This window comes from Vulpes lagopus, chromosome 18, assembly GCF_018345385.1.
Source record: "Vulpes lagopus strain Blue_001 chromosome 18, ASM1834538v1, whole genome shotgun sequence".
Taxonomy (NCBI): domain Eukaryota; kingdom Metazoa; phylum Chordata; class Mammalia; order Carnivora; family Canidae; genus Vulpes; species Vulpes lagopus.
This window is the reverse complement of record NC_054841.1, coordinates 23,240,362-23,268,009: the sequence shown is the minus strand read 5'-3', so window position 1 is coordinate 23,268,009 and position 27,648 is coordinate 23,240,362. Positions and strand designations below refer to the sequence as shown.

Sequence of the window (27,648 nt, the reverse complement as noted above, 5' to 3'; positions counted from 1 at the left end):
AACTGTCAGTTCTACCTAATATTCTTTTTTGTTTTTTAAGATTTACTTATGTATTCATGAGAAACATAGGCAGAGGGAGAAGCAGGCTCCCTGCAGGAAGCTAGATGCAAGACTTGATCCCAGGACCCTGGGATCACACCCTAAGCCAAAGGCAGACGCTCAACCACTGAGCCACCCAAAAGCCCACTGCATTGCCTTTCAAAGTGTGGGCCTTAATCAGGATCACACACCTGGTTGTTAAAAATGCACATTCCTGCACCCACTCAGGAAATGCTGAAGTAGAATCTCAAAATGTGCCTGGGAACCTGAATTTCTGTTCTGTTACACAGCAGGAGTCTGGGAGACCAGAGGTTCCCAGCCTTGGCTGTGACCCTCTGCAATTCCTCATTCCATTTTCAGTACCTCAGATGGTTGGTGGGAGTGTGGGTATGGTTGTTGATGGGTACGGAATTCTCACTCCACAGACCCTTGGTGAATATGGGTCTTGGGGAGGGAACCACAGATCCCAAGGTCTGAATTCTCTGGCCTGAGGACTAGGACAAGAGGAGGGTCCTGAAGGGTTTGCGAGGAAAAGAAACTATTTAGAACTGCCCCAGGTGACCGACCCCCTGCCCCTTCTCAACATTCATTCATTAGGCCTATCTAGGTCCTGGAGGATACCCTAGTGAACAAGACAAAAATCCCTGCCTTCATAAAGTTCTGGCGGGTGTGACAGGTAATGAAGAAATATGTAAGTCAAATATACAGCACGTCGGTGATATGAGCTGAGGAGAAAAGCTAAGCAGGAAGGGGGATAGATATTCTTTTACGCCGAGCGCGTAGACGGGGCCTTCTGGGAAGCGGTGTGATGTCATCGCTTGCTTTAACATGGGAAAGAATGAGAGACAGCCATGGCTCCCAGGGACGTCACCACTAGCTCTGTGACGCACCCTCAGGGCGTTCCGTAGAGACCAAAGGCTCCTTTATGACGTCAGCAGCCGGGCTCAGCCACAGGGGAGAGGGTTGAATCCGGACCGGGGCCCCGCCGGCTGCAAGCAGGGTCCGTGGGGTCCCGGCGGCGCACATCCGCTGAGGGAGAGCCGAGGGCCTTGGCGGCTGCGGCGGCGACTTTGGCGTCCGAGAGAGGGCGCCCCGGGGTCAGGATGCGGCGGAGCCCCCGCCCGGGCTCGGCCACGTCCCCTCACAAGCACACGCCCAACTTCTACAGCGACAACAGCAACAGCTCAGTGAGCGTCACCTCGGGGGACAGCAGCGGGCCCCGGTCAGCTGGACCGGGGCCCGGGGAGCCCGAGGGCAGAAGAGCCCGGGGCTCGAGCTGCGGTGAGCCCGCCTTGAGCGCAGGAGTGTCCGGAGGAACCACATGGGCTGGAAGCTCTCGGCAGAAGCCTGCGCCTCGGAGCCACAATGGGCCGACCGCCTGTGGCGCGGCAACCGTGAGGGGCGGGGCCTCGGGTGCGGGCGGGGTCCAACCCGGGAGAGCTGAGGGAGGGGGCGGGGTCCCAGGGGGCGGTGCTTGGCGCGGAATCGGGACAGAATCTGGGCCCCTCCCGGGGGGCGGGGCCTGCAGGGCAAAGAGGGGAGGCACCAAATACGATTCCCTAAGGGGCAGGACCTCGGTGTGATGGACGGGCCTGGGAAGGGGCGGGGAAATCCTGTGATTGGACGCCCCTGAGGAGGCGCGGCCTTGCTCTTAGCATAAGTGGCTACCAGAGAAATATGGCCGCACCAATATTTGCCTGAAGGCGGGGTCTCCGTTTGGCGAGGGGACTAACGCCTTGACCGAGCAGCCCTGAGGGGTGGGCCTCAGAGTGCTGAGAGAGAGCTAGGGTGGGGATGCGGTGGGACCAGTGCCTGCGGCGGCTGCACCGCTTCTGGGCTGGGGAACCTGCGGCCGGGTCCCGGGGAAAGAGTGGACCTGCACTGCGCAAGGCCCCAATGGCGCCCTTGGGCTCCCGCAGAACCGGCTGGCTCTCCCGTAGTCTCTGAGGAGCAGCTCGACCTTCTCTCGACCCTGGATCTGAGGCAGGAGATGCCTCCACCGCGCGTGTCCAAGAGCTTCTTGAGTATGGGCCAGGCCAGCCGGAACCCCTCTGACCCTCTGGCTCCCCACTCTGAATTCCAGTTCTCATTTCCGAGAGACCGTTTTCGTTCTGAGCCGGGCCCATGTCAGTCTCCAGCCCCTTCCCTGAGCCCCAACTCGTTCTCTTAGCCCACTCCTCTTTTCCCAAGCCCCTCCTGCACCTCGAACCCCACGCTCTCTTCTTCGCCTCTGCCACCTCTAAACGTCCTCTCCTCTCCCCAGGCCTGCTGTTGCAGGTGCTGAGCGTGTTGCTGTCCCTGGTAGGAGACGTGCTGATCGTCGTGTACAGGTCAGAGGGAGGGAATGGGGCGGGGAGCAGGGCCGGACCCGCAGAGGCTCGAGCCGACTCACACCTGGCTGAGTCATGTTCGAGGGAGTTGGGTCTAGGACCCCGGCGTGGGGCTGTGGGGTTCATTAGGGTCCGCGGCCTCAGTCTCCCTCCGTTCTTCAGGGAGGTCTGTTCCATCCGCTTCCTGCTCACGGCTATGTCACTGCTGAGCCTCTTTCTGGCAGGTGAGAGGGTGGTGAATCCCCTGGGGCCCCAGCCCTGGATGCTCTGGAGCCGAACCTGGCACATTTTCTCCTATATCCCTCAGCCCACTCAGTGCCTTCAGCTGCTCAGTCCCCTTCAGAGCCCACTAGCCCCCCTCAGGCATAGCAGCCCCCTCCAGCCTTTTCTCTCCTCACTGCCCCTTTATGCCAGGGAAACCCTCTCCCTTGGCTTCCCCTGACACCACCCCTCTTTCTCCAGCACTCTGGTGGGGGCTGCTGTACCTGATCCCTCCTTTGGAGAATGTGAGTCAGGGCGACTGCATGAACTGGAGGTTGTGGGGGTCCCCTGGGTGGGAGGGGGACAGCACTGGAGGCTCTAATCCTAAGGAAGGGATATAAGCAGATCTCAGGGATTGTGCCCAGAGGTGGTTGGGGGTCTCTGAGAGGTCCTGGCAGGTCAGGGAAGGGGCAGCAGTCCCCAAAAAGAAGGCCCTCAAAAGTCAGGCTGCTCCCAGGCTGATGGGGGAGAAGGAAGTGAGTGGGAGCTGAGCAGTTGTATTTGGTCCCTCCCTTCCTCCAACAGGAACCTAGAGAGATGCTGACTCTAAGGTGAAAGAGGGCACCTGGGGTGGGGAAATTAGGGGGCTCAAAGGCGCTTCTGTGGGGGGCCTTACGGGAAGTGCCCAGGGGGGACAGGGAGCTAGCCACACAGTGCCAACCTCCCACCTGCAGCGAGTACCACGAGCGCGTACGCTCCCAGGGGCAGCAACTGCAGCAGCTCCAGGCCGAGTTGGATAAACTGCACAAGGAAGTGTCTAGCGTTCGCGCAGCCAACAGCGAGGTGAGCCCTGCAGCCTCCTGTCTTTTCAAAGTGCCGCCCCGTGGGCCCGCCCACTGCTCAGTCCAAGGTCCGCCTTGGAAGCCCCTGGCGGAGGCTGGTTCCTTGGGTCCAGAGCGGTAAACCTCGCCCCAGAGCCCCGACTTCGGAATGTCTCCCAGGGCCCACAAAGTCCAACCTAGAGAACCTAGTCCCAGAATTCTGCCCGCACCCCGCCCCCCCCATAAACCTGCCTGCAAGCTCGTCCTTCCAGGACCCACCCTCCCTCTTTTCAGAGAGTGGCCAAGCTTGTATTCCAGAGGTTGAATGAAGACTTTGTGAGGAAACCCGACTATGCGCTGAGCTCTGTGGGTAAGACCCAGAGAAAGGGGAAGAGACGGAGACATTGACACAGACCTATGCACATGACCAGCCCAAAAAGACCGACTTCGGAGACCCAGCCCCAGCTGTTGGTCAGGCCTGGGAGCCCCTGAATGATTGCTTCTCCCTGCTCCAGGGGCCTCCATCGACCTTGAGAAGACATCACACGATTATGAGGATGCGAACACTGCCTATTTCTGGAATCGCTTCAGCTTCTGGAATTACGCACGGCCGCCAACGGTTATCCTGGAGGTGGGCCTGGAACCTGGATCCCAGAACCAGACCAGGGGCGGAATGCTGGGGAAAGGACCCAACAGATCCCTAAAGGAGGAACTGAGGGTGTGGCACTAGGTGGGGCCCTCCTTGGCAGGGGATGGGCCCGGCTGGAGGCGGGGCCTGGGGGTGCTAGCGACTGGGGCAGTCAACAGAATCTGGTTGGGACAGACCTGGGTTTGGACTGGGCGGGGCGATTAAGGGGTTGAGTTGAGGGCAGGGCTTACCTGAACCAATGCCCACACTGGGGAAGGGCCATAATGGCTGTCTGTGGGTTCTTAAGATCTACCTGCTCACCTGCAGCCAGATGTATTCCCGGGGAATTGCTGGGCTTTTGAGGGCGACCAGGGCCAGGTGGTGATCCGGCTACCGGGTCGTGTGCAACTAAGCGACATCACCCTGCAGCACCCACCACCCAGTGTGGCACACACCGGAGGAGCCAAAAGCGCCCCCCGCGACTTCGCAGTCTACGTGAGTGGGGCTGAGGCTAAGGAGGTGGGGGATTTAAGTACCAGGCAGTCATGAAAACTGGGGTCAAAGTCTTTGCTTGCTCATCTATGAAGTGGAGATACTACCACTTGCTTCTCAGGCCTACAAGTTATAATTACAACCATATTCAAACAGTAGGTATGGCTTTATTGAGCACTTATTCTGTGCGAAGTACTTTAAACGGATCATCTCCCTGCAATGGGTCAACAACCTATGAAGCGCTATCATCCCCCCCCCCCCCCCCCACTGATGAGGAAAGTAATGCTCAGAAAAGCATTTGTCAAGGTCACACAGCTAACAACTGGCCAGACAAAACTTTGCAACCTGGTTTCTTGGAGCCTACATTCCACACTACACTATCCTAACACCAAAAAATAAATGAGAGTGCGCGTATAATGACTCCACACCATAGTAGATCCACAATAAAGTTGCTTTCTCCCTCTTCCACCTGTGCCTCACTGTTCCTCCACTCACTCTTCACCCACCAGGGCCTCCAGGTTGATGACGAGACTGAAGTTTTCTTGGGGAAATTCACCTTCAATGTGGAGAAATCGGAGATTCAGACTTTCCATCTACAGGTGTGTGTCTCTGGGGGTGAGGGTGCTAAAAGAATGGGACAGCAAAGGAAGACTGGGGAGAAAGGCAGCCCTTGGGACAGCAGGCCTTGGCATGATCCATTTGTCTCCCTAGAATGATCCCCCAGCTGCCTTTCCCAAGGTGAAGATCCAGATTCTAAGCAACTGGGGCCACCCCCGTTTCACATGCTTGTATCGGGTCCGAGCCCATGGCATGCGAACTTCGGAGGGGGCAGGGGACAATGCCACAGGGGAACCCCATTAAACATGCTGATTGTTGGAGTAGAGTGCAGGTCTGTGCTGAAAGAAACTGGATCCGTGCTGGGGGCAGGGGGAGGCCTCTGTCTGCCTTTGGCATATAAGTATGGTGTGTGTGGGGGTCTACTTTCCAGTGCACCCTCTTAATTTTGAGAAGTTCAGATCAAAATGATAGCAGCTCATGTTAATGGAGTGTTTACCATGTACAAAAAATGGTGCTCTGGACATTCTACACATTATCTGATCCTTATAATCACAGAGGGGGAAACCGCTCAGGTCAGGAAACGCTCAAGGTCACAGAGCTAATGAAGAACAGTGCCATAGAGGAACCCAAACCTATCTTCCTGTAGAGGCCACCCTCTTTTTTTTTTCTCAGAGATTTATTTATGAGAGAGAGAGAGAGGCAGAGACACAGGCAGAGGGAGAAGCAGGCCCCACGCAGGGAGCCCGACGTGGGACTCAATCCTGGGTCTCCAGGATCAGGCCCTGGGCTGAAGGCGGTGCTAAACCGCTGAGCCATTCAGGCTGCCCAAGGCCACCCTCTTTAACTCAGAGCTGCCAGTCAGCCTGAAGCTGTATTTGTGCAGTTCAATTCCTACCCCCAACCTCTGGCACAGTCTCTACAACTTCTGCTAGGTAAAAGTGGAGAGGTTAACTACCCTTTTTCTTTAGGGAAATACTCAAAAACTGAGGAGACTTGAGAACCTCTAGGGAGCATCAGAGTCCAAGTTGATGCAGGTCTGGTAACCCCATCTCAGGCTGTCTTTACTTCTAGGCCCAGCATAGGTGGTCTGGTGTTCATTAGTCCCTGCCCTCAGGGAGCCTGACAGGGGAGGGAGGATGCTCCAGGGAAGAGTTCCTTTATTGATCTAATTAACAATTCTTTACTCGTAAGAGTCAAAGTAGAACTGAAAGAATAAAAGATGGAGACAGGTATATCAAAAGATTAAGAAGTTCTACCCAAGCAGAGAATAGAAAATGGGGGCAAGCCTGAGCAAAGGAACATGTGCCATCTTGGCTATTAGGAATCCTTCCCAGTGTGTTCTTATATATATATATAATGATTATGAACAGTGGTTACACCTCTAGAAGTGAAATGCAGGAGTATGTGTGAGGGTGAAATACATATCCATTTATTTAAATTTTCAGGATATTACTTTTATGATTTAAATTACTGAGTGCTCTCAAAGCCTAAGGTCAAAAATATGAACTAATATAGCTTTTCTGGAGGGCAATTTCACAATAGGAACCAAAAGACTTAAGACTTTTTATATTCTTTAATCACAGTAATTCCATTTCTAAGAATTAACTCAAAGGATACATCAATATAATCAAAGATAATACTTTTAAGGATATTCATTACACTGTTGCTTATAAGAGAAAAGCAAAAAAAAAAAAAAGAGAGAAAAGCAGAAATAGTATCTAAAAAGATAAATTATGAAAAAAAAAAGATAAATTATGATACAAAAATAATGTGACCAAAAGAAATGGTACTATTTAAGGGAATGTTTAATGTCATGGGAAGTAATAAATGATATATGGATAATTTCTTAAAAAGCAAGCTATATTGGCAAGATACTATAAATGAAAAGGCACCAACTCTGGAGAAATATATATTTTTTTTTTTGGAGAAATATTTTAACATGTATAAGAACAAAGGTTAAAACACCAACAAAAACCTATAAAGAGGCTATTCAGAAGAAATATTTCTCACAAGTAAGCACATAGACTATGATACCTAGCCTTCAAAATTAAATATATTTAAGCTAAAAGTGAAGTTTTTGCCTCTCAAATTAATAGAAAAAGGATTAAAAAAAAAACTGTTGTTATGGAGGGCAATTTACAGTATCTATTAAAATGCTAAATATTTATATCCTTTGGTCTAGCATTTCTACTTCTAGAAACAAATTCTTTAAAAATATTGTGGTAAATGCACAGATAAATGTACAAAGATTCATTACAGCACTTTGTGATAGAACAAAACTGAAAATTGAAAGGGACTCAAATCTCAGTAAGAGACTGGCTAATAAGCTATAGAACATTCATACACGAACTATATATGCATTAAAAAGAATAAGGTAAAAAAAAAAAAAGAATAAGGTCACCAATAAGTTCTAATGGGTAAGACACCCAAAATATAATAAAAACAAGGTATAATGAGTATATATAATATCCTACTTAGAAAAAAAGTCAGACCTAGGAAAGACAAGAACCCTCACCTGCTCTGTTATCTATTTTATACAATATTTATATTTGAAATAATTTTATACTAACTAGCATATATTTTAAAGTGTGTTAAAACAGTAGATACAATATGATCCCATTTTTATAAAATAAAATATATGTAAAGATTATAAATTTACATGATGGACTAAAAACTATGCACCAAATATTTTTTTGGTACATGGTTTTGTTTTGTTTTGTTTTTAAAGATTTTATTTATTCATGAGAGACACAGAGAGAGAGAGGCAGAGACATAGGCAGAGGGAGAAGCAGGTTCCATGCAGGAAGCCCGATGGGGGACTCGATCCCGGAACCCTGGGATCACATCCTAAGTCAAAGGCAAATAGATGCTCAACCGCTGAGCCACCCAGGTGTCCCTAGCACATAGGAGTTTGGATAATGATATTTCTTTTGTATTTTTTCTTTTATAATGAATATACATATTAATTTTCTAGTAAGAAAAAAATTAGCTGCTAAAAGGATTCAGGCTTGTAGCCTATCTTTACGATTAGAACCATCACTGCTCCCTCCTCCAGGAAGTCTAGCATAGCCCTTAAAACTCATCCCTCCCCAGCATGTTCTACCTTGTCTATATTTCCAGCTCAGCTCTGCCCTATGGCAGGGCAGGCTAAGTATTTGGCTCACATTCAATCTTTTTATTTAAAAAAATAAAAGTATCTCTAGACTTCTGGCCAGGAATATCCTATTTGACTGGGGCTATGATGTCAGAGGTATCCTTCACTCTACAACCTCTAAGGGGGATAAACCGAGGCTCAGAAAAAAATAAACATGGCAAATTGCAAATTCCTACTCAAAAGTAGAGAGTGGTGGCAAAGCAATGGTCTTCATTGATCTTTATTAAATGAAGGACTCCAGGGCAAGCAGGAGGGAATCAAGAGCAACAACAGCAGGAGCAAATATAAAAGTATAAAATGTAAAGTGCACTGGGGAATGTGTGCTTACGGGGCTCACGCTTACGGGAACCTTGGGGACACAAGGCTGAGGACTAGCCATAGCCTATCCTCTAATGGAACCTAGACCTGAGGGGCCTGTGCAGGGCTCTTTGCTGGGGGTGGAATTGGCTTGAATGGGGCCCAACCTTGGGCCTTGAAGTAGGAGACCAGCTGTGTGGGTACTTCTGCAAGCACAGTCTGTGCCAGTGTCTCCCGAGGGGCCTGCCAGGAGAAGAAGGGCAAGGTCAGTGGCAACCCATAACAGCTTCCCAAAGTCTATATTTCATACCCAAGAAAGGATACAAATACCAACACCCAACCCTGCTGCCCTGGCTTAGATGAATGGTTGAGAGTATCCTCACTCAGAAAGAGGTGGAGGGATAAACTCCCAGATCTGATCTGTTCCCAAGCTTACCCCCACTCACATTTTGGAAGCGGCGGTAGGGCACAAACTGCACTATGTCACGGGCAGCTGCCTCCCCAGAACGTGTCCGCAGGGGTCCACCGTCAGCATCTAGTTGCTCCATGGCCTCGAAGTCAGCACCACCCACACCCACGATGATCACTGACATGGGCAGGTGGGAGGCACGCACCACAGCCTCACGTGTAGCCTCCACATCTGTCACAGCACCATCAGTCAACAGCAACAGCACGAAGTATTGCTGAGGATAAGTCCATTCATAAACTAAGGCAGACCTCTAAAACTTTTTTTTTTTAATTTTTTTTTTTTTTTAAATTTATTTATGATAGGCACACAGTGAGAGAGAGACAGGCAGAGACACAGGCAGAGGGAGAAGCAGGCTCCATGCACTGGGAGCCCGATGTGGGACTCGATCCCGAGTCTCCAGGATCGCGCCCTGGGCCAAAGGCAGGCGCCAAACCGCTGCGCCACCCAGGGATCCCTAAGGCAGACCTCTAAACACCCTAGCCACACGTTCCCATACTGACAAAAAGACTCTTGTTATATATTCCTGAAGGGAGCCCTTGACCAAGACCACTACCACCACTACCTCCCACGATCCTCACCGAGGCCGTCCTCTGATGTGCAGCCTGGGTTGCCAACCTGGCCACGTGGTTGATAATGGGTGCGAAGTTGGTGGGGCCATAGAGGCGAACTTGGGGCAGGGCTTGGCGGTAAGCATCTACAATGCCCTGGATGCCTAGAAAAGGCAGGCAAAAAACAATGTAAAATACTGACATAATCCCATCATGGCTGAGGAAATTTGGGAATGTGGGTGTATTTCATCCAATCACTCCTATAACCCAAGGTACTTAACCTTATCCTATAAATGGGAGAATTAAGACCAAAGAGAAGAAGAGCATTTGGCCTAAATCACAACTTGAGTTAAAACTGATTAAGGGGGCTCCCTAAACAAATCTAAGACAGTTGAGCATCAGATTATATAACCCACTTAATAAAGTAATGAATTTTAATCCATTTAATAAGAGTCCCTAGATATTAAATAATTAATGGGAAAGAAGAGGAAGCTCTTCCTTTTTTTTTTTAATTTATGATAGTCACAGAGAGAGAGAGAGGCAGAGACATAGGCAGAGGGAGAAGCAGGCTCCATGCACCAGAAGCCCAATGTGGGATTCGATCCCGGGTCTCCAGGATCACGCCCTGGGCCAAAGGCAGGCGCCAAACTGCTGCGCCACCCAGGGATCCCAAGGAAGCTCTTCCTTAATGTAATGAGGAGGAATTACAAATTCATTTGACAATCAGAGATAAATGATTCAGCCAAAGACCATCAACGGGTGCTAAAACTATAGAGTACTAGTTGATGAGTAACTGGATATTTACATAGCCTCAAAGTATATTCCCAAAAGATACTCATTAATTACAAATAATGGAAAAACCTGGTAGACTCTATGACTCTACTTTAGCCAAGTGATCAAAGTTAACATCACTGGTAATAGGATAAATCAACATCAGGGCCTCCTGACATGGTGTACTGAGGGAACACATAGCATCGCTTCTGTAATATGCCCACCAAAAGTGCATAATCTGAATCTAATTATAAAGAAAGATCAGGTAAATCCAAACTGAAGGACATTCTACAAATTATCTAGCCTGTAATCTTAAAAAAAAAAAAAAAACCCAACAGTATCATGAAAGACATGAAGAACTCTGGAAGACAAAATAAATGAATGCACTGTGTGATCTGAGATTTTCTTTTACTGTAAAAGACAACTGGCAAAACTTGAATAAATTCTAGATTGGATAATAGTATTGATGTTAATTTCCTGATTTTGAAAATTGTACTGTAGTTACATAAGAGAATGTCTTTGATTTTAGGAAACATACACTGAAGTATTTAAGGGATGAAGGGTGCAAAGTTGATGAGGCCACAGAGGCAAACTTGGGGCAGGGCTTACTCATAATTCTCAAACATTTCAGGAAAAAAATCTGTATACACACACATATATACATGTACACAGATACAGATATACAACCATATCTATATGCATGGGGGGGCAGGGAAGGAGAGGAAGAGACAGAAAATCTGAGTGACAAAGAGAGAATAACAAAGCAAATGTGGTAAAATGTTTGTTTGGGTAACCTGGGTGAAGGTGAATAGCCGTTGTGCCCCAGGCCCTGATCGCTGAGCTCTAATGATCTAAACCGCCTATAACTACTCTTGTAACTTTTCTCTAAGTCTGAACTCGTGTCAAAAACCCAGGTCAGGTCAAATTTTCCCCTTTGGTTTGTTGCCTACATGGGGGTACTAGGAAGTAAAGAGGTTTGGCCTACTCTAGACAGAAGAGCTTGGGCAAAAATCACGCTGAAAAGAGCTGCACCAAGGCTTCCACTAATGCCTAGACAGGTACCAGTGAGCTTCCAGGCAACAGCTACCATTTCTTAGAAGGTGCTTAGTATATGCCAGGCTCATGCTTCAAAGTTTATATGTATCCTCTCCTTAAATATTCAATATCCTACAATATTTATTGTTTTTATGAAGCCAAAGTACATGGGTCCCAAGTCATGTGGTTTTAGAAAGATGCAAGATAAAGATTTGAGATCTAGATTTGAGTCCAGAGACCCAGCTCTAAAATCCACTCCTCTGGACAACAGAATCAGATATCTGCCCCATTAGTCATTACCCCCACCCCACACTCCCTTGTCTGCATAGATTTGGCCTTCCAGGTACAGACATCTGCCTTGTGGTGGAGGCTGGAGGAACTCACCTGTGCAGTAGGGGTTACTGGGGTTGAAGTTCAAGGCAAATTCATGGGAGACCTAAGGGCAGGAATGAAAATGAAGTTCTTTCCCCATGATCATCTATGTGCAAAAAAAAGGACAGTACAGTATATACCAAGCATTATAGAGGAGCTATGTAGTTCTGAACACTTTTTGTATGCATGCCTGTAGGGATACATCCCTGCATCTCCACATAAAGCTGGGTGACAGCAAGTCATCCACATGCCCCCAAATCAGGACCCTGACACTGAAAGGAGTTAGAGAGGCAAAAAGAGTGCTCACCTGCCAATCAGGAGGTACCTGGGCCCCAAATCCAAATGCTGGGAACAGCTTGTCCCTATAGGAAGACAGTGAGTTGGAGAAGAGACAGAGAGGGGACTGTGAGCCCAGAGGCTGAAGCAACTGTGGGGAGGGTGATGGGCAAGAGAACAAGTTACTCACGAGTCATAGTCCTGGATCACGCTGCCCACACTCCACAGTGCTGTCAGGTATTCATTGACCCCTGATGGGCTCAGGTAGTGCAGGGAGTCCGGGGAGGAAGGGTCTCCATTGGAGCCCGTGAAGTCCAAGCCTACCTAGGAAGATAGGAGGAGCGGAGCTGAAGGCCACTTTGTGACCCAGATCTGTTCTCTTGCCCCCGATAAAGCAACTTACAGTGAAGCTGATTTGACAGCCTCCCATCACATAGTCCAGGAATGAATATTGTGTTTCTACCTGCAGATGAAACCAGGATCATGGCTGAGATGAAGGGGTTGGGGCCATGGAACACAGGAGTCAGAGCCTGGGTCACATGGATTATTGCCTCACCTGGCAAATCTTGACACGAACAGTCCCAGAGTTCTTGTAGCTTTTCTTTTTCTGCTGTTTCTCAGGGTGGATGCATTCAAACTCAGCCTGGTGAGAAAAGAAAAACTAGAGTAGGAAACTCCCAGGCTATCAGCCAGGACTGGCCTGCCTTCCCTCCCTCTCTCCCTGGGGCTGCAGTCCTTTAGGCCCACCTCAACACCCCTGAGCAGGGCTGGCACTCACCGGGACTGCTTGCAGTTGGGCCAAGCTGGTGTAGAAGGTACCAATGAGATCGTGTGAACCATCACTGTCATAATCGGAGCATCGCACCTGTGGGTGGGTGGAGGGGGAGGGTGTGTGTATGTGTATACAGAGACCAGAGGTGAGGTAGGGGGACAGGTGAGAATAAATCCCTCCCCAGGCTCTCTGCCCCTGCTCTGTCCATTGAGAAGGCAAACTCCTCACCTGGATGGGTGTGCTGGGGTCTCCCCCACAGAAATGCTGAAGGGGAACAGAGAAGCGCTTCCATGTAGGGTTCAAGTTGTTCTTGATTACCTAAAGGTGGAGCACGAGACTTCTAGTGAGCTCTGGGCTGACATATGGGGAGCTGTCATCCTTCTTTATCCATATGCAGTCTTTCTCCCTGTTCCAAACCTTGGTAATCACAAGCCCCAGGAAAGTCTCTCCTACCCCACTCCACCCAGTCCCAAGGGTCTCACACCTCAGATCTGTAGGCCAGGTGCCATTTCCCATCACCCTGACGGAAGAACTCCAAGAATGGATCCGATTTCCCCAGGAAGTCCTGTCAATGCCACAGAGACCACAGTATGACTCAGGGAGAGACAACCATTTTGCTAGTCCCCACCCTTACCCCCAAACACACCATCCTTGTCCCAATTCTTAAACCTCCAGGGCTTCCTTCCAGACACACCTTCTTATCTAGATTTCTGGCCTCCACCTCCATGGTCACTACATGACTATCCTTCATCTCTTGAGCAGATACCTAGGAAGGGGAGGCATGAGACTGTATCACCTCATGAATTCCTCATTGATGTAAACCCCGCTCCCCGCCCCCTAGTTGTTCCTTACCGTGATGGTCCCCCGCCCAGCAGGTTTTCCAGGCTTCAGCATCAAGGGTAGAGTTATTATGTGGCTGGACACAATCTGGGGCAGAGCAGGGATGGGTGGGGGAGCAAAATCTCAGGCAGGGTTAAGTCTTGCTTGACCCCCCCACCTCCACATTCCAGACAGTCTGGGCTGTTAGGACTCTTACTGAAGATGTGTCTAAAGGATTTTTATCCCAAACCCTACATACCTGTCCTAGGGAACACTCAGCCCCTCCTAGGAAGTCATCATCCCCCAGCTCAGGTGTCTTGTTGTCTATGTCATAGATGCCAAATCGGAGCTTCTGGACTGTTTCAAAATGGTACTCAAGCTGCAGAGTCTTAGAGAATTCAGGGCTTGAGCAGTTCCGTACTCGCTCAGTTCGGCCAAGCTGTGGGTAGAGGCCAACAGCATCACAGTCACTCTCTCCACCCCCAAAACAGTCCTAGCCTTCCTCCACAACTTCATCTCCATTCTCACCTCAGCCCAGCTGCCCCCTCCCACATCCTGTAAAAGGACGCAGAGTGGGTCAGACTTGGAGGTGATGTCCTTGTCAATGAGGTGGTCACAGGAAATGGATAGCTGAACCAAGGTCACGCAGTGGGCCATCTGGGAAAAAAGGACCTGAGTCAAGCACTGAGGAACCTTCTCCACCCTTCCCTGACTATAGGTCCCAGCTTGGGAAGGAAGGCCAGCAGGCTTCACCCAGGCAGGGCTGAGCCTGTATCCAGCTCTAGGACACCTAAGGAAGAGAAGGCCCTTAGAGTCTCCATACTCCTCTAATTCCCTTAGGGTGAGCTCAATGGGACAGGACACGGTGAGTACAACCAACCCTGGTATGATGGGAAGATGCAGAAAAAGTATACTGGCCTTCATCAACAACTCTGAGCCCAAATTGGACCTCACCCTAAATTCCCTATAATGTTCTCTAGATCTAGAATCCAACCCTCATCTCCAATGAATCCCACTCTAACCCTTTACTGGCTCCAAATCAGATCCTAATCAAAGTTTCAATACCAACACAACCATGATCCAGACACAACTCCCCAAAAAGTTTCTTCCTCCAATGATTTCTCACTAACTCTCAGGCATTAGGGGGTATTAGGATACCCCCTAATAATTCTCCTAGCAGGTAATCAGTTCCTCATTGCCAGCTCCTCACTAGCCTCAATGTTACTACCCAGTCCAAGCCATCATCATTTCTCGCTGGGTTTATCACATTAGCCTCTTTAACTGGTCTCCCTTATCCTATACCATCCCTACCTCCATCCCATCCTCACACCAACAGACTATTTCCAATACAACCAACAGGGCGATCCTGTTAAAACGTTAAGTCAGGTTATGTTACATCTCTGCCAAACCCTCTAATGATTTCCAATTAGAAAAAATCCAAACTCTACCATGGTCTCCAAAGTCTTGAAAGATCTAGATCTCTCTAACTTGATTTCCTAATAACACCTCTCTTGCTCACTCCATTCTGAACACACCGGTCTGCTTGCCTGCCATTGCTCAAATAAACTTGTTTCTTCCCTCATATTATTCACATGGCTTGCTGTGTCCTCACTCCCTTCTAGGTCTTTATTCAAAAATCATTTTCTCTATTATTAAGAAAAAGGCTCTCCTTTTCTAAGTACTTAATATTTCAACTCTACTAACATCATATACTCCTTTCTTGCCTTTTCTCGTTAGCATTTATCATTCTCTAATATATAATCTCTCTTCCCCACTATATAGGGAATGTAAACGGGAGGGAAGGGATATTTGTCTGCTCTGTTCATCGCTCTATCCCAAGCACCTAGATAATAAATATTTGCTGAATGAAATCCAAAAGGCCATCTCCAGCCTTAGCTCCCAGCCCAGCCATCTCCAAAGTGATTGGCAATCAAGGAACACCAATTTCAATGCACCCATTTCCTTGGCTGAAATACTATCTTCTTGCATGGATCACCATGATTCTCTTGTAACCCCTTCCTACAGTCCCCATAACAATTATCCTGACTCCTTATTATCCGTGTCTCTGATGACCCATACACCTGCAGACCGTCTGTAGCAAATGTACAGATGACATCAGATCTCTCACCCAGCTTAACTCAGCCACTCCAGGTTTCCCAGCACTATATCCCAGCCTTAGCTTCCCCTAAACCGACCCTCAATCCTTCCCCCAACCTAGCCCAGTTAGCGCTGTTCCTCATGGTCTTGGTGTCTCATGGTCTCCACCTGGAGTGCTATTATCAACCAATGCTGGAATGACTCTTAAACTTTGACATACTTTACATACTGCCTGTTCATAGTACCTCAGTCTCTGCTTGAAAGCATCCGATGACAGAAAACCCCCCACTCTAATCCATTTAGACAATCTTGCTCCATAAAGTCCCACTGAAACAACTCACGTCTGTTGAATTCTCATTTCTACATATTTGTCCTATTTCTCCCCAGTTTAAACTTCTACAAGGAAAGCCCTATTCCAGCTGCCTCTGAGAACCCATCTGACAGCTGGAAACAGTGAAATCCCCAGCCAAAATCCAGAAAAATAGCCCCAGTTTTTTTTTTTTTTTTTTCTTTAATGTTGCTCCTAGAATGTGTCTTGTAGACTCTGACCAGTCTGATCATCCTTCTTTGGAAGTTCCCTAAGAACAGATCAGAGAAGAACACATACTCCCAAAGGAGTGGGACCACAACTTCCACAAGTCACATTTTGACTCCGTGCTTCTCACTTCACATGTTCTCTGAGGCAGTGTTTCCACAGAATAAAGAATGTTCATATCACTACTGCTGAGAATAGTAAAACCCCTGAGGCTGCTTGAAGATCTATTGTGTACTATGTAAACTATGATACATTAAAACAATGGAATGCTGAGCAGTAGGTAAAATACAAGGGAGAACTATATTACATTGGTATTATATGGAAAAAATAAAGTTGCAAAGAATGGTAAGAAAAGTATGACTCCACCTGAAACTTCAACTGTATGTATATATACACTGGATTTGAATACATACACAAAATACACGGAAAACAGAAGGTACACCAAAAAAATGCAACTTTTAGGTACACCTAATGGAAGCAGAATGAAGGTGAGGATTTTATAATCTCTATATACTTCTGCATTGTTTAAATATTTTATAGTTTATTTTGTATTTTTTAAAGGACTTTGTTAGCTTTTTTCCCCAATCCACAACTCAAGTCCTCTTGACTATGCAAAGCCCAAAGCCTATCTCCAGTTCAACAACCCCTACCCAACTTCAGGGTTCACAGTCTCTTGCTTCTTCGCTGGCTTCTCATTAGCACTGCCTCAGCTAGTCTTTCTTGTGTCAGCTTCCAGTCTCTACCTTAACTAGAAGCCCTGCAAAGCTGCCCATGGCTCTTAGGTTCAGAGCCAAACTCCCCTAGCAAGACTACCTCATGGCACAACCCCAGAGAGCACATCTACACAGAATTCGGTAGTTGTGTAATATGGTAACCCTGCATCCCTAATTCAACCTTCAAAGCCCTGCCCAGTTTGCTCTTCCTCCTGCTATCCCACCATCCAACCAACTAGTCATCCAAAGCTATTTCTGGTTACACCCACACACATGCTGATACTTCAGACTTTCCTAACAAATGCCTTGTCATCCAAAGTTCTGCTATGACATTATTCCTTTATGAAGCCTGACCCACATTCTTCAAGTAAAATTTATTCTCTCTCCTCTGAAAGATTACATGGTTTCCCAATCATTTTCCTGCAAATACACACAAGATACTTCTGTGTTTATTAGCAAAACAGAAACTAGACCATACCATTTCTCTGCTTAAAACTCTGGAATGGCATCCCAAAAGACGCAAAGTCCAAAGTTCTTTACCACAGTCTACAAGACTTCCCTGCATGACCTGACAGTTATCTAACTAATCAATCTAGCCACACAAGTATGTTGCAGCCAGGTTTCATTTCTGACCCACATATACACAACGTCAATCTCATTCCCTGTATCAGAGCTTTTGTGCTATCTTCATCCATAGATACCGAAGAAAATAGCTGTATTAGAGTAGGAACCATGTCTGGTTTGCCTAATCTATCTCCAGTACCTACAACGGTACGTACCCTATAGTAGGTACTCAGTAAATTAAATATTAGTGATTTAACACTGAAACTACCATATCAAAATTTTGGCTTTTGTCTACCTTCATGATCTATGGGCTCTTCGGAACTAGGACTAGGTATTATTTCTGTATCCCTAATACCAGTGCTTAATATATAGTCAGTACCTACAACTATTGCTGAATAAATGGAACATGTGCTTTTTTGCTCAACTCAAACTTCCAGGCCTTTCCATTTAAAATATGTCCAGAAGTAAATCTTCTCTATCCTGATTTTGTACAACTGAGCTTTAAAATTGAAATGCAAGGGCAGTCCCGGTGGCACAGCGGTTTAGCGCCACCTGCAACCCATGGCGTGATCCTGGAGACCCTGGATCGAGTCCCACATCGGGCTCTCTGCATGGAGCCTGCTTCTCCCTCTGCCTGTGTCTCTGCATCTCTCTCTCTCTCTCTGTGTGTGTCTCTATGAATAAATAAAATCTTAAAAAAAATTGAAATGCAAGACTCCTGGACTCAATATTAAGTGATAATTTAAAATTGGGCAAAAGATATGATCAGATATTTCATAAAAGAAAATATATGAATTGGAAATACGCAAAGGAAGAGTAGACATCATGGAAATGCAAATTAAAACCACACTATTCCAGATCCACCACAATCGTCAGAAGTAGAAAAATGGATGTCAAATGTTGGCAAGGAAATGGAAATCTCATACATTGTTAGTGAAAGCATTAAATATACCACTTTGGAGATGGCCTAGCAGCTTATTAGAAAACCAAACACACACACACACACACACACACACACACACACAAATAGAAAACCAAACACACATCTAGTCCAAGAGCAATTCTACTCCTAGATTTTTATCCAAAAGAAAACATTATGTCCACAAAAAGATTTATACAAGAATGTTCATAGCAGCTTTATTCATAATAGCCAAAAATTTGTAACAGCTCAAGTGTCCATCAATATGAGAATGAATAAACCATATTTATACATGTAATAGAAAACTACTTGGTAACAAAAAGAAACAAACTATTAGTATCTACAACATGGATGAATCTGAAGCATAAAATACATAGATTCCACTTATAAAGTTTTAAGACAGGCAAAACTAATCTGTAGTGAAAAAAATTCAGAATACTCCCATGTCCCCCAGGGGAGAGGCAGGTATCAACTGAGAAGCAGCAGACTCAAAGGGGAATAGAAAAGTTCCTTATCTCGATAGGAATGTAAGTCACAAATGTATTTTTCATCTAATGGTACACTTAAGGTGTAAACAATCTTATTGTATGTAAACATTACCACACCCTCCTCAAAACTTTATAAGAAATAATGAATGCAAGACATATTGAAATATTTATGGTGAAGTGTGATGTTTGCAATTTCTCTGAAATGCACCAAAAGAATAAAATGGTATGTTGAACAGATGTGGTAAAACATACAGGAACATTTAAATTGTAGAATTTAAATGGTAGATATATGGATATTTCTTATATAATTGTTCAACTTTTCTGTATGCTCAAAGTTTTCACAATAAAATGCTGGGGGAAAATTATGTGGACTCACAGTGGAGAACTCCAGGTTTATCCCCGATACTTCATTGAGAATTACAAAAGTATTACCAGTAATTATCTGTGGTGGTGAGGTTACAGGCAACAACTGGAGCTGCTGCCTTTTTGCTCACTCCATGACTTCTCAAAGATCCCATATAGGTTTTTGATCTGGGACAGACACATTGGCAGTAGGCCAGGTGCTTCTTCTGGTGCTATGCCTCGATTTCTGTAGATTAGAATATTCTTTCCTAATCTATTACCATGTCCACCCTTTCCCCAGGACTGATCCTGTTCTATCCTTTTTCAGGTTCTTCTCTGACCAGACTAAAACCTCAACCAGAATGTTGGGGGCCTACATGTGCACATGGGACTGGATTCCATTTCTAAGAGACCAGAGGGATCCCTGGGTGGCGCAGCGGTTTGGCGCCTGCCTTTGGCCCAGGGCGCGATCCTGGAGACCCGGGATCGAATCCCACATCGGGCTCCCGGTGCATGGAGCCTGCTTCTCCCTCCGCCTGTGTCTCTGCCTCTCTCTCTCTCTCTCTGTGACTATCATAAATAAATAAAAAAAAAAAAAAAAAAAAAAAAAAAAATCTAAGAGACCAGAGCTTCTTGTGCTACCAGTTGTCTTTTCCCAATCTCTTGCTTCTCATTGGAATGAGCATTTTGTACAAGCAAAGCTTTAAAATGTACACTTTTCGGGATCCCTGGGTGGCGCAGTGGTTTGGCGCCTGCCTTTGGCCCAGGGCGCGATTCTGGAGACCCGGGATCGAATCCCACATCTGGCTCCCAGTGCATGGAGCCTGCTTCTCCCTCTGCCTGTGTCTCTGCCTCTCTCTCTCTCTCTGTGACTATCATAAATAAAAAAATAAAAAAAAAATACTTTAAAATGTACACTTTTCTATCCTTTGAGTCATATACCCTTTAAATTATCTAATCTCTGGGATTATTACTCACTCCCAAATCCCGTGGATCTCCTTTAAAATCTATCTCTAGGGACGCCTGGGTGGCTCAGTGGTTGAGCGTCTGCCTTTGGCTCAGGGCGTGATCCTGAAGTCCCAGGATCGAGTCCCACATCAGGCTCCATGCATGAAGCCTGCTTCTCCCTCTGCCTATGTCTCTGCCTCTGTCTGTGTCTCTCATGAATAAGCAAAATCTTAAAAAAATAAAAATAAACTCTAAGCCTACCTCTGTTTAGAAATCTTAACATAGGGCAGCCCCAGTGGCTCAGTGGTTTAGCGCCGCCTTCAGCCCTGGGCGTGATCCTAGAGATGCAGGATCGAGTCCCACATCGGGCTTCCTGTATGGAGCCTACTTCTCCTTCTGCCCGTGTCTCTGCCTCTCCCTCTGTGTGTCTCTAATGAATAAATAAAATCTTAAAAAAAAAAAAACTTAACATAATTAAAATTTCTAGTTTGTGCCACTTTCCTATACTATATCCTTGGAACAGCTACAACCTTATGCCAGACTCATTTACTTTTCATCTAGTGCCAGTATAATTAATCTCATGGAACCTTCAGTTTCCTCTATAGGATTTGAATTTTACAAAAGCATATTAAATAACACATTTAAGTGAGTAAATAAAAGTCTCAGAAATTTGCTCATTTATATTTTTAAGAGAGGTCCAGCTAATATTTGCCAGGTCTTTGTGCACTCTCTTCTGAACCAGCATATCTTGCCTGGATGTCTACAACAGTCTCCTAACTGATCTCATTTCCATTCTCAGTTCAACAAAGTCAGAGACCTTCCCTAACTCCAACCTAACATTAAACCCAGCTTCTCATAAACCTATCAAAATATGTAACCTGTTTATTTACTTATCTATTACTTCTAGTAACTATAAATCCAACAAGAGAAGGGATCAGATCTGTCTTGCTCCTATTCTAGCAACTCACACATAGCAGGTGCTTTGTTAAGTGTTTGTTGAATTAATGCTAGGAAAGGACTGATAATCCAAGGATCCTCAGAAATGACCCAGATCTAGTCCTAGCCTGCTGCTGAAGCCATCAAGGGAGAAATGAACTTTTTAGGAACACTCATCACAAAAGACTAGCTTGTTATTTCTATGTACTCCCAACACCCCAACCTTTCCATCTGGTGTTAGTGAGGAATTGCAAACAGAAACAACTAAGTATATAGCACCAATGTTTTCTGCCTTTGCTTTCTATCACCTGAAGTCTTGTTCCCTTCTGCTCTCCCTTGTAAACTTTTTTTTCTCCATTGTCAGAAATAAAAAGGAACTAAGTGTTCATCTAAATCCAAGTCCTTCAATTCAAAACGGAGAGGTAAAATGTGATTTAGCTAAGGCCACATACATGGCTAAACAAAATGAAGACCAAAACTCAAATATTCTGACTCCTACTTTGACTAGAACTTTGGACTATAGTCATAACCTTCTCCCCTGAAGAACTCTCCTTCTTATCTCCAACAGCAACGTGATATAGTGAGCAAGAGTATGGGTTTTGCAGTAAAGTGACCAGGCTCCAAATACTGGCCTTACTTCTCTCCCTTACCACAATGAGATACTACTATACACCCACCAGAATGATGTCCTACCTATGTAACAGGCAGATTACTAAGCCTCAGAGTAAAGTGGAGGATATTACCTTTTTGGGAAGATTTATATAATGTATGCAAGGTGCTTCACAGTCTGGAATTCTTATTACCAATAAGTGTTACCTATTATTATCCTTCAAGCCTAAATCTCATATGGTCTCTTTTTCCCAGTATCTCCACCACTCAACAATTTCTCTCTCTGGACTACTGTACTCAATCCAAACCAAACTGTATTGCCAGTTTCCAGCTCGTCTGTCTGTAAAATAACATCTTTTGAACAAACACTGCTTCAGCATCTCCTATATTTCACACAGCATAGACCTAACCACATGATAGCAATGCAAAGCACCTTGAGGGAGCCTTGCAACAGTGTGCTGGAGCAGGCTTGTATGGTTTGCAAGAGACAACTGTTAAATATTAAGTAATTTTGTAAATGAATTTGGTAAAGTTTTAAACCACAAATTGGGCAAATTCTAAAAATTATAGTTCCCCTTCCACAACTACCCGTTTTACCTTTGTTGACAGGGAACCCCACTTTGCCAAGAGAGTAACCTGTCCATTTTCTTTCTTTTTTTTTTTTAACCTGTCCATTTTCTATGGCATCCCCTCCCCTGTCTTAGAGTTGAACTCTGCTCTTCATAAATCCAAGAACAGATCTCTTCTCCTGGATCCAATTCAGTGCCACTGGAGCTGAAACTCAGTGGTCTTTCATGCTTAGGTATTACACTACCCTCTTCCCTTCCCAAAAGCATAACAAAGAAAGGAACCGGAACCAGCCTTCAATCCCATTTCCAGGCTTTGAAGAAGAATAGAGCACCAAAATGTCTGGGTGGCAGGATCACTCCTTCAACGAACCAAAGCCATGCTCACACTCCTGTTGCCTACCTTGACACGCTGGAGCAGCTCAGATGCTCGATCAAGTCTTGAAAACCAATTAGGAAATTTTCCACAGGCTTCCAATGGGCAGAATACCACCCACGAAATACTCGTTTTCCCTTCAGATTGAAAAGTTGAACTATGCCAATCACCACTATTTCTTTCCTTCTCTGCCTCAAGGACATGGATAAGGTCGACAAGTCTTTCTTTACCCCTGCTTCTCCCTCTATAACTCAGAGACTCCCCACATTTAAGTTAGCAGTCCCAAACAACACAGTCCTCATAGGTCACAAACTGAACCAAATATATAAATCCTTACTATAAAGCTGTACTTATTTATTCATATACATGACTACAGGCTACAAAAATTGTTTAAAACTATAATTTTAAAGAATAATTTGGTTTAGATCCATCTAAGAGTCTGGCTACCACTGTATTTGGGAATACTCTGAAGCTTAAAATGTGAATGTCACACAAAAAGTGCGAAGTAGGAAAATACGGTACATAAATGGTCAGTTTCCCATCCTGCTGTATTCAATGAAGGTAAAAAATGTCTGTAAGTCAAACTACAACATCCTCAAAAGACTTACTCAAAGTTGAACAAATACAACCTGTGTCCAAGTCTTCAAAGAGAAATCTAGCTTAGGAACCAATTGGATTTGGGGAAAGCAGCAAACTGAGGAAGAACACATGGCCTTCAAGCATGGTAGGACCGTACTGGAGTGGGAGTTTTTCTCTACCTTAGGACTCTGAATGTGTTTACACGAAGCCTCCACCTGCCTACTTCAAAATAAACACTGGCATATTGGAACAATACCAGAATCCCTTCCCCAGCAGACCCCAGACCCAAAAGAAGAGTGCTGCCAGTGGCCTCCCCCATTTTCTCCCAAAAGTCCGAGAGAGGAAATGGTTGAAGGTGCTCTGTCTCTAGAATCATGCAGGCAGCTTATGATTGAGTAATCTCTGCTTACCCTTACTATTAATGAGACTTTGAGCAAGTTACTTGGCTTCTCTTCCCCTGGACTTCCCCACTTCTAAGATGGGGAAAATAATAATAGTGTCAACTTTAGAGAGTTATCATGAGGATGAAATAAGGCCAACCATGCAAAGTACCCCCTGCCTGACACTAACAGAGTAATTGCTCAATAATGTGTTAAACGCTCCTCTTCTCAGTAATCATAAATGGATCTTTTTGTGGTATCATTTTCTACTTGTTGGTTTATGAGACAACCAAGAAAAATATCAGGTCTATCTGCTCTAGAGGACCCAACTGGCAGAAATGAAGACCCTACTTTTCTCTCCTAATGAAATTCTCAAACTTCAATGTGAGACTGTCATCACACTCAGAAAAAGCATCAGAGCAGTAACTAGACCAAAATTTTGAGTTCCACTGGCTTTTCTGTAGTTTAAGGTTCCAATTACCTATAAACTTCCAGAATCAATTGTCTGGGTTTACAGAATCATAGAAGCTTAAAATCGGGCATAATGAGGTCATCTATTTTAATCTCATTGTGTAAAACACGGAGACCAGAGAAAGGAAATGACTAGTCCTGGGTCATATACTAACTAATGAACTACAACTCTGAGAATATGATTTGTTCCATCCACTTTAGCAGCAGCTCAGATTTTGTAATCCAGGCCAATCTGAAATGCACCTGGCCACTCCACATGAGCAGTGAGGCTCATGTGGCCTCTTCCCATGGCCTACACCAACTAGCTTTATACTAGATGGAAATAGTTCTGCATCTATCACATGTTGCCCCTATTTGTCTGTCAGGGCAGAAATAGAGGAACTGATGGACTTCACATGTATAGGACTGGAATTTAAGTTTATTCAAAAGAATAAACACACTGCAAAGTAGAACTTAGCTCAGGAAAATGTGATTTACATCAAAATTTTCAGAGAATAACTACTAGACAGTCAATTCTGCCCCCAGTCTGCCCTGCTGGAATCTATATTCCTTTAATCTAACTTATTTTAACAAGACCCCTGCCTATTATCTGCAGAGTGTAGAAGACAACAGTACTGATTACCTTCCTGAGCATCTCCAGGGCAAGGATATCAACAAGAGTATATCACACATTCCAGTGTGAAATGTGATCTATGGCATAAAGGAGCCAAGTGAAAAGCAGCAGACCAGAGCCTTGGGACAAGAAATCTACCTACTGTTCATAGTCTGAGTCCCTCTTACTGGAATAGATGCACTTGGGATATAAGGAAGGTCTTAAGATGGGTCGTTCTTCAGAACTTGTTAGGGAAGTTGAGAAATAAAAGAGGGTTTGAACATAAGGAAATTGCATTACAGACACACGCTGACCTGTCCACTTGTGACTGTAGATGGGGTGAAGGACAGGGGTTGGCAGGGGGTGGGGAAGATTCTAGTTCTGCTGGATTCTGGTGGATTAGTAATTTTACAATATTTAACACCCAGTTAGCCAGTGAAAGAGGTAACTATATCAAGTTAACTGCTTTAAAAAAAAAAAAAAACTGCCAACATAACAAGAAGGGGAAAGGTTAGGAGGAATGCAACAAAATTCAAATACTCATTAGAAACAGCTGAAAGAGGCAGTACAGTGAAAAAACAAATGACAGAGGATAACTTTCCTTATATTCTAAATCTGTACCATCCAGAAGGATGGCCTCCTACCCACAAGTGGATATTGAGCACTTGAAATATGCTTATTCAAATCACAATGTGATGTAAAATATACATTTAAAACAGTACCAAAAATCTCTCAATAATTTTATACAGTGTATACTGAAATAGTTAATATTTCAGACATACTGGGCTAAAATATATTGCTAATTTCACTTATTTATTTTTACTTTTCTCATAGCTACTAGATAAAGTGACTCTTATTTCTACTGGTCAGTGTTGCCTAACATGGGGATCTCCAAAGATCCAATGGGGAAGAGGAAATTTTCTGTTGCTCTGTGAATCTAGAATTGTGCAGTTCAATACAGTAGCCACTAGTCACATGTGGCTTTTTAAATTTAATAGCAGCTACAATGGCGGTGTGCCTGGGTGGCTATCAGTTAAGGATCTGACTCTTGCCTTTGGCTCAGGTCATGAACTCAGGGTCATGAGATTTAGCTCCAAGTCCTAGTCTCACTCAGTGCGGAGTCTGCTTGAGATTCTCTCTCCTGCTGCCCCAGCTCATGTGCTCTCTCAAAATAAATATTTTAAAAAACAGCAGCTACAGTGGCTAATTAATGTGAATATAGAGGAGAATACTTCCACTGGAAAAAATTCTGCTGTATAGTGCTGTCCTAGAAGAATGAGACAAGAGGTGGATGTTTTATACAGAAAAACTAAAACTCTATCAAATCAAAGCAAGACTAGAAAATAATGAATTTCAGATAGTGGACTGTGTAAGTGGTGAAATTGATGGGGAAGTTCACTTAATTCTGGAGTATTTATCAATGTCTTATTAGGCCGTTTGTTTATTAGTAGTACTATACGGTAGCTAGTCAAAAGGTCATTAAAAAAAATAAAAAGATTCTATTCCTCTGGTAGGTCAGGACACCCCTAGTACAACCCTCACTTGCCTGCCTTACTGACCATTCATCAGCTCAGTCACGCCACTCAGGCTACACTATTATGGTACAACTTTAAGAGCTTCCAGGACAAACACCATTTTAGGTAGTGCCACTTTGTTCCCTCACACTATTAAACATTTCATTTTACTATATTAACATATTGTGTTACCAAAAACCTGTTAGAGATCATTCCTTCCCTCAGCTTACACACAAGGCTTCCATTACACTTGTTTCAGTCTGACAATTTAGCAACTGGCCGGGGAAACCCTTATCCATTCAGTTCCTGTAGGACATGAGTGTACCTTGTACATCCACAAGTACAACCAAGCACTTACTTGTACAATTTAAAACCTTAGGTCTTTAAGAAGAGGCATGTTATTTTGATTCCTTTTCTACCACAGCATGGAAGTGCTGGGTTTATGAATATTGTTCAAAAAAATTTAGTTAGCCATTACTGCTATGGCTAAGCTGATTACGTGAAACTGTCTTAAAAGCTTGGAGGCAACAGACATTTCCAATTCCAACCTGTCAATTCAGTGGTCATAGAAGCAAAGATAATTGGCAGTTATCTACTTCAGAAAGTAAGAGCTCCATTGGTCTTTCCACTTTAGCCAGATTAATAGCAGAAGAGCTCTGCTGGTCCCATAGGCCCACGCCCCAGAAGGAAGTTATATATAAAGGACGTGGCCATCTCTGTACAGCAACACAATATGTGGGGGAGTATAGTGGAGGACGGTATTAACTCCCATCCAAGTGGAACAAAAGAAAAATGAAATCAGCAAGAGCACCAGTTAGTATGATTTAAGATTCCGTAAGTAGCTGAATTTCTTTACCCTTAAGCCTTCCCCACTCTGCAAGGACTAACAGGTGACTTATGGTAGCACAATGTGGTGGTTATATCCGGCATGTTACACAAAAGCTTAAGTGACAAATCTTATTCACTAATCAAAAACTGTGAGTGAATTCACATTCCCCACTCCAAGTTTGGAGGCTAGGCCACAGAGATAGCAGTGAGAAACTCATAGCCCTGGTTACCACCAGACTTACTACTACAAACAGGTAAAGGGGAAAAACTGGCGGCATCAGAATGGAGAGGGAATGAAACTCTAAGTAAGGGGCAGCCTGTTTGAATATATATAGCACAGCTCACTCCTTGGAGTGTATTATGCTTCTTCAACATCTGATTCTGTCCATATTGAATTATGTTATCTTGCTGGTCATGGCTCTATTTTCCCCCAATCGTCACCTCCTCCTTTTCTCAATATGAAATAGCAAGCCACTGACTGACAAGGAAAAAGGATTTGAAATATTAGCTACTAAAATCAAAATCCAGATGTCTGGTATAGTTGGGATGCCAATTCCAATGTCTGCTGTGTCATTTAACCCTCAACTGGTGTTTCCTTAGTCTCTAGGA

General features: G+C 45.0%; 2 protein-coding genes across 24 annotated transcripts in view; one reads left to right on the top strand and one right to left on the bottom strand.

Moving 5' to 3' along the window:
- The first annotated feature begins 1,007 nt into the window (after positions 1-1,007).
- Positions 1,008-20,779, top strand: SPAG4 (sperm associated antigen 4). Of its 20 annotated transcripts, XM_041732100.1 has the most exons (13): positions 1,008-1,452; positions 1,959-2,165; positions 2,303-2,369; positions 2,532-2,593; positions 2,832-2,875; positions 3,156-3,181; positions 3,305-3,413; positions 3,686-3,761; positions 3,907-4,022; positions 4,347-4,514; positions 5,021-5,110; positions 14,301-14,447; positions 19,569-19,720. In XM_041732100.1, exons 1-13 carry the CDS (start codon positions 1,143-1,145, stop codon positions 19,578-19,580), a joined length of 1,434 nt encoding a protein of 477 aa, XP_041588034.1. In that variant the 5' UTR covers positions 1,008-1,142; the 3' UTR covers positions 19,581-19,720. The 20 variants fall into 20 exon arrangements, 19 of the variants coding, with proteins under 19 accessions (XP_041588034.1, XP_041588033.1, XP_041588042.1 ...); XR_005984332.1 differs by lacking the exon at positions 3,686-3,761 and having other exon boundaries at positions 4,449-4,514; positions 19,569-19,656; XM_041732099.1 differs by lacking the exons at positions 3,686-3,761; positions 14,301-14,447 and adding an exon at positions 19,870-20,779 and having other exon boundaries at positions 4,449-4,514; positions 19,569-19,658.
- CPNE1 (copine 1) overlaps positions 8,428-27,648 on the bottom strand; it is a 35,816-nt gene continuing 16,595 nt past the window's right edge. For 3 of the 4 annotated variants that reach the window (XM_041732094.1, XM_041732097.1, XM_041732095.1), the window contains exons 2-16: positions 14,111-14,239; positions 13,842-14,021; positions 13,616-13,690; positions 13,458-13,529; positions 13,248-13,328; positions 12,992-13,081; positions 12,770-12,856; positions 12,548-12,634; positions 12,395-12,454; positions 12,182-12,315; positions 12,023-12,077; positions 11,728-11,779; positions 9,568-9,701; positions 8,967-9,203; positions 8,428-8,763 (exon numbers count right to left, since the gene is read on the bottom strand). In XM_041732094.1, coding sequence (XP_041588028.1) covers positions 8,623-8,763; positions 8,967-9,203; positions 9,568-9,701; positions 11,728-11,779; positions 12,023-12,077; positions 12,182-12,315; positions 12,395-12,454; positions 12,548-12,634; positions 12,770-12,856; positions 12,992-13,081; positions 13,248-13,328; positions 13,458-13,529; positions 13,616-13,690; positions 13,842-14,021; positions 14,111-14,239 — 1,614 coding nt within the window. In that variant the 3' untranslated portion in view covers positions 8,428-8,622. The remainder of the gene's footprint in view (positions 8,764-8,966; positions 9,204-9,567; positions 9,702-11,727; positions 11,780-12,022; positions 12,078-12,181; positions 12,316-12,394; positions 12,455-12,547; positions 12,635-12,769; positions 12,857-12,991; positions 13,082-13,247; positions 13,329-13,457; positions 13,530-13,615; positions 13,691-13,841; positions 14,022-14,110; positions 14,240-27,648) is intronic. The other variant, XM_041732096.1, reaches the window with a different exon arrangement.

Coding starts and splice junctions, on each gene's coding strand:
- SPAG4 (XM_041732098.1), top strand. CDS start 1,143: ATGCGGCGGAGCCCCCGCCCGGGCTCGGCCACGTCCCCTCACAAGCAC. Junction 2,370..2,531: donor GTGCTGATCGTCGTGTACAG/GTCAGAGGGAGG, acceptor TCCGTTCTTCAG/GGAGGTCTGTTCCATCCGCT. Junction 2,876..3,155: donor TGATCCCTCCTTTGGAGAAT/GTGAGTCAGGGC, acceptor TTCCTCCAACAG/GAACCTAGAGAGATGCTGAC.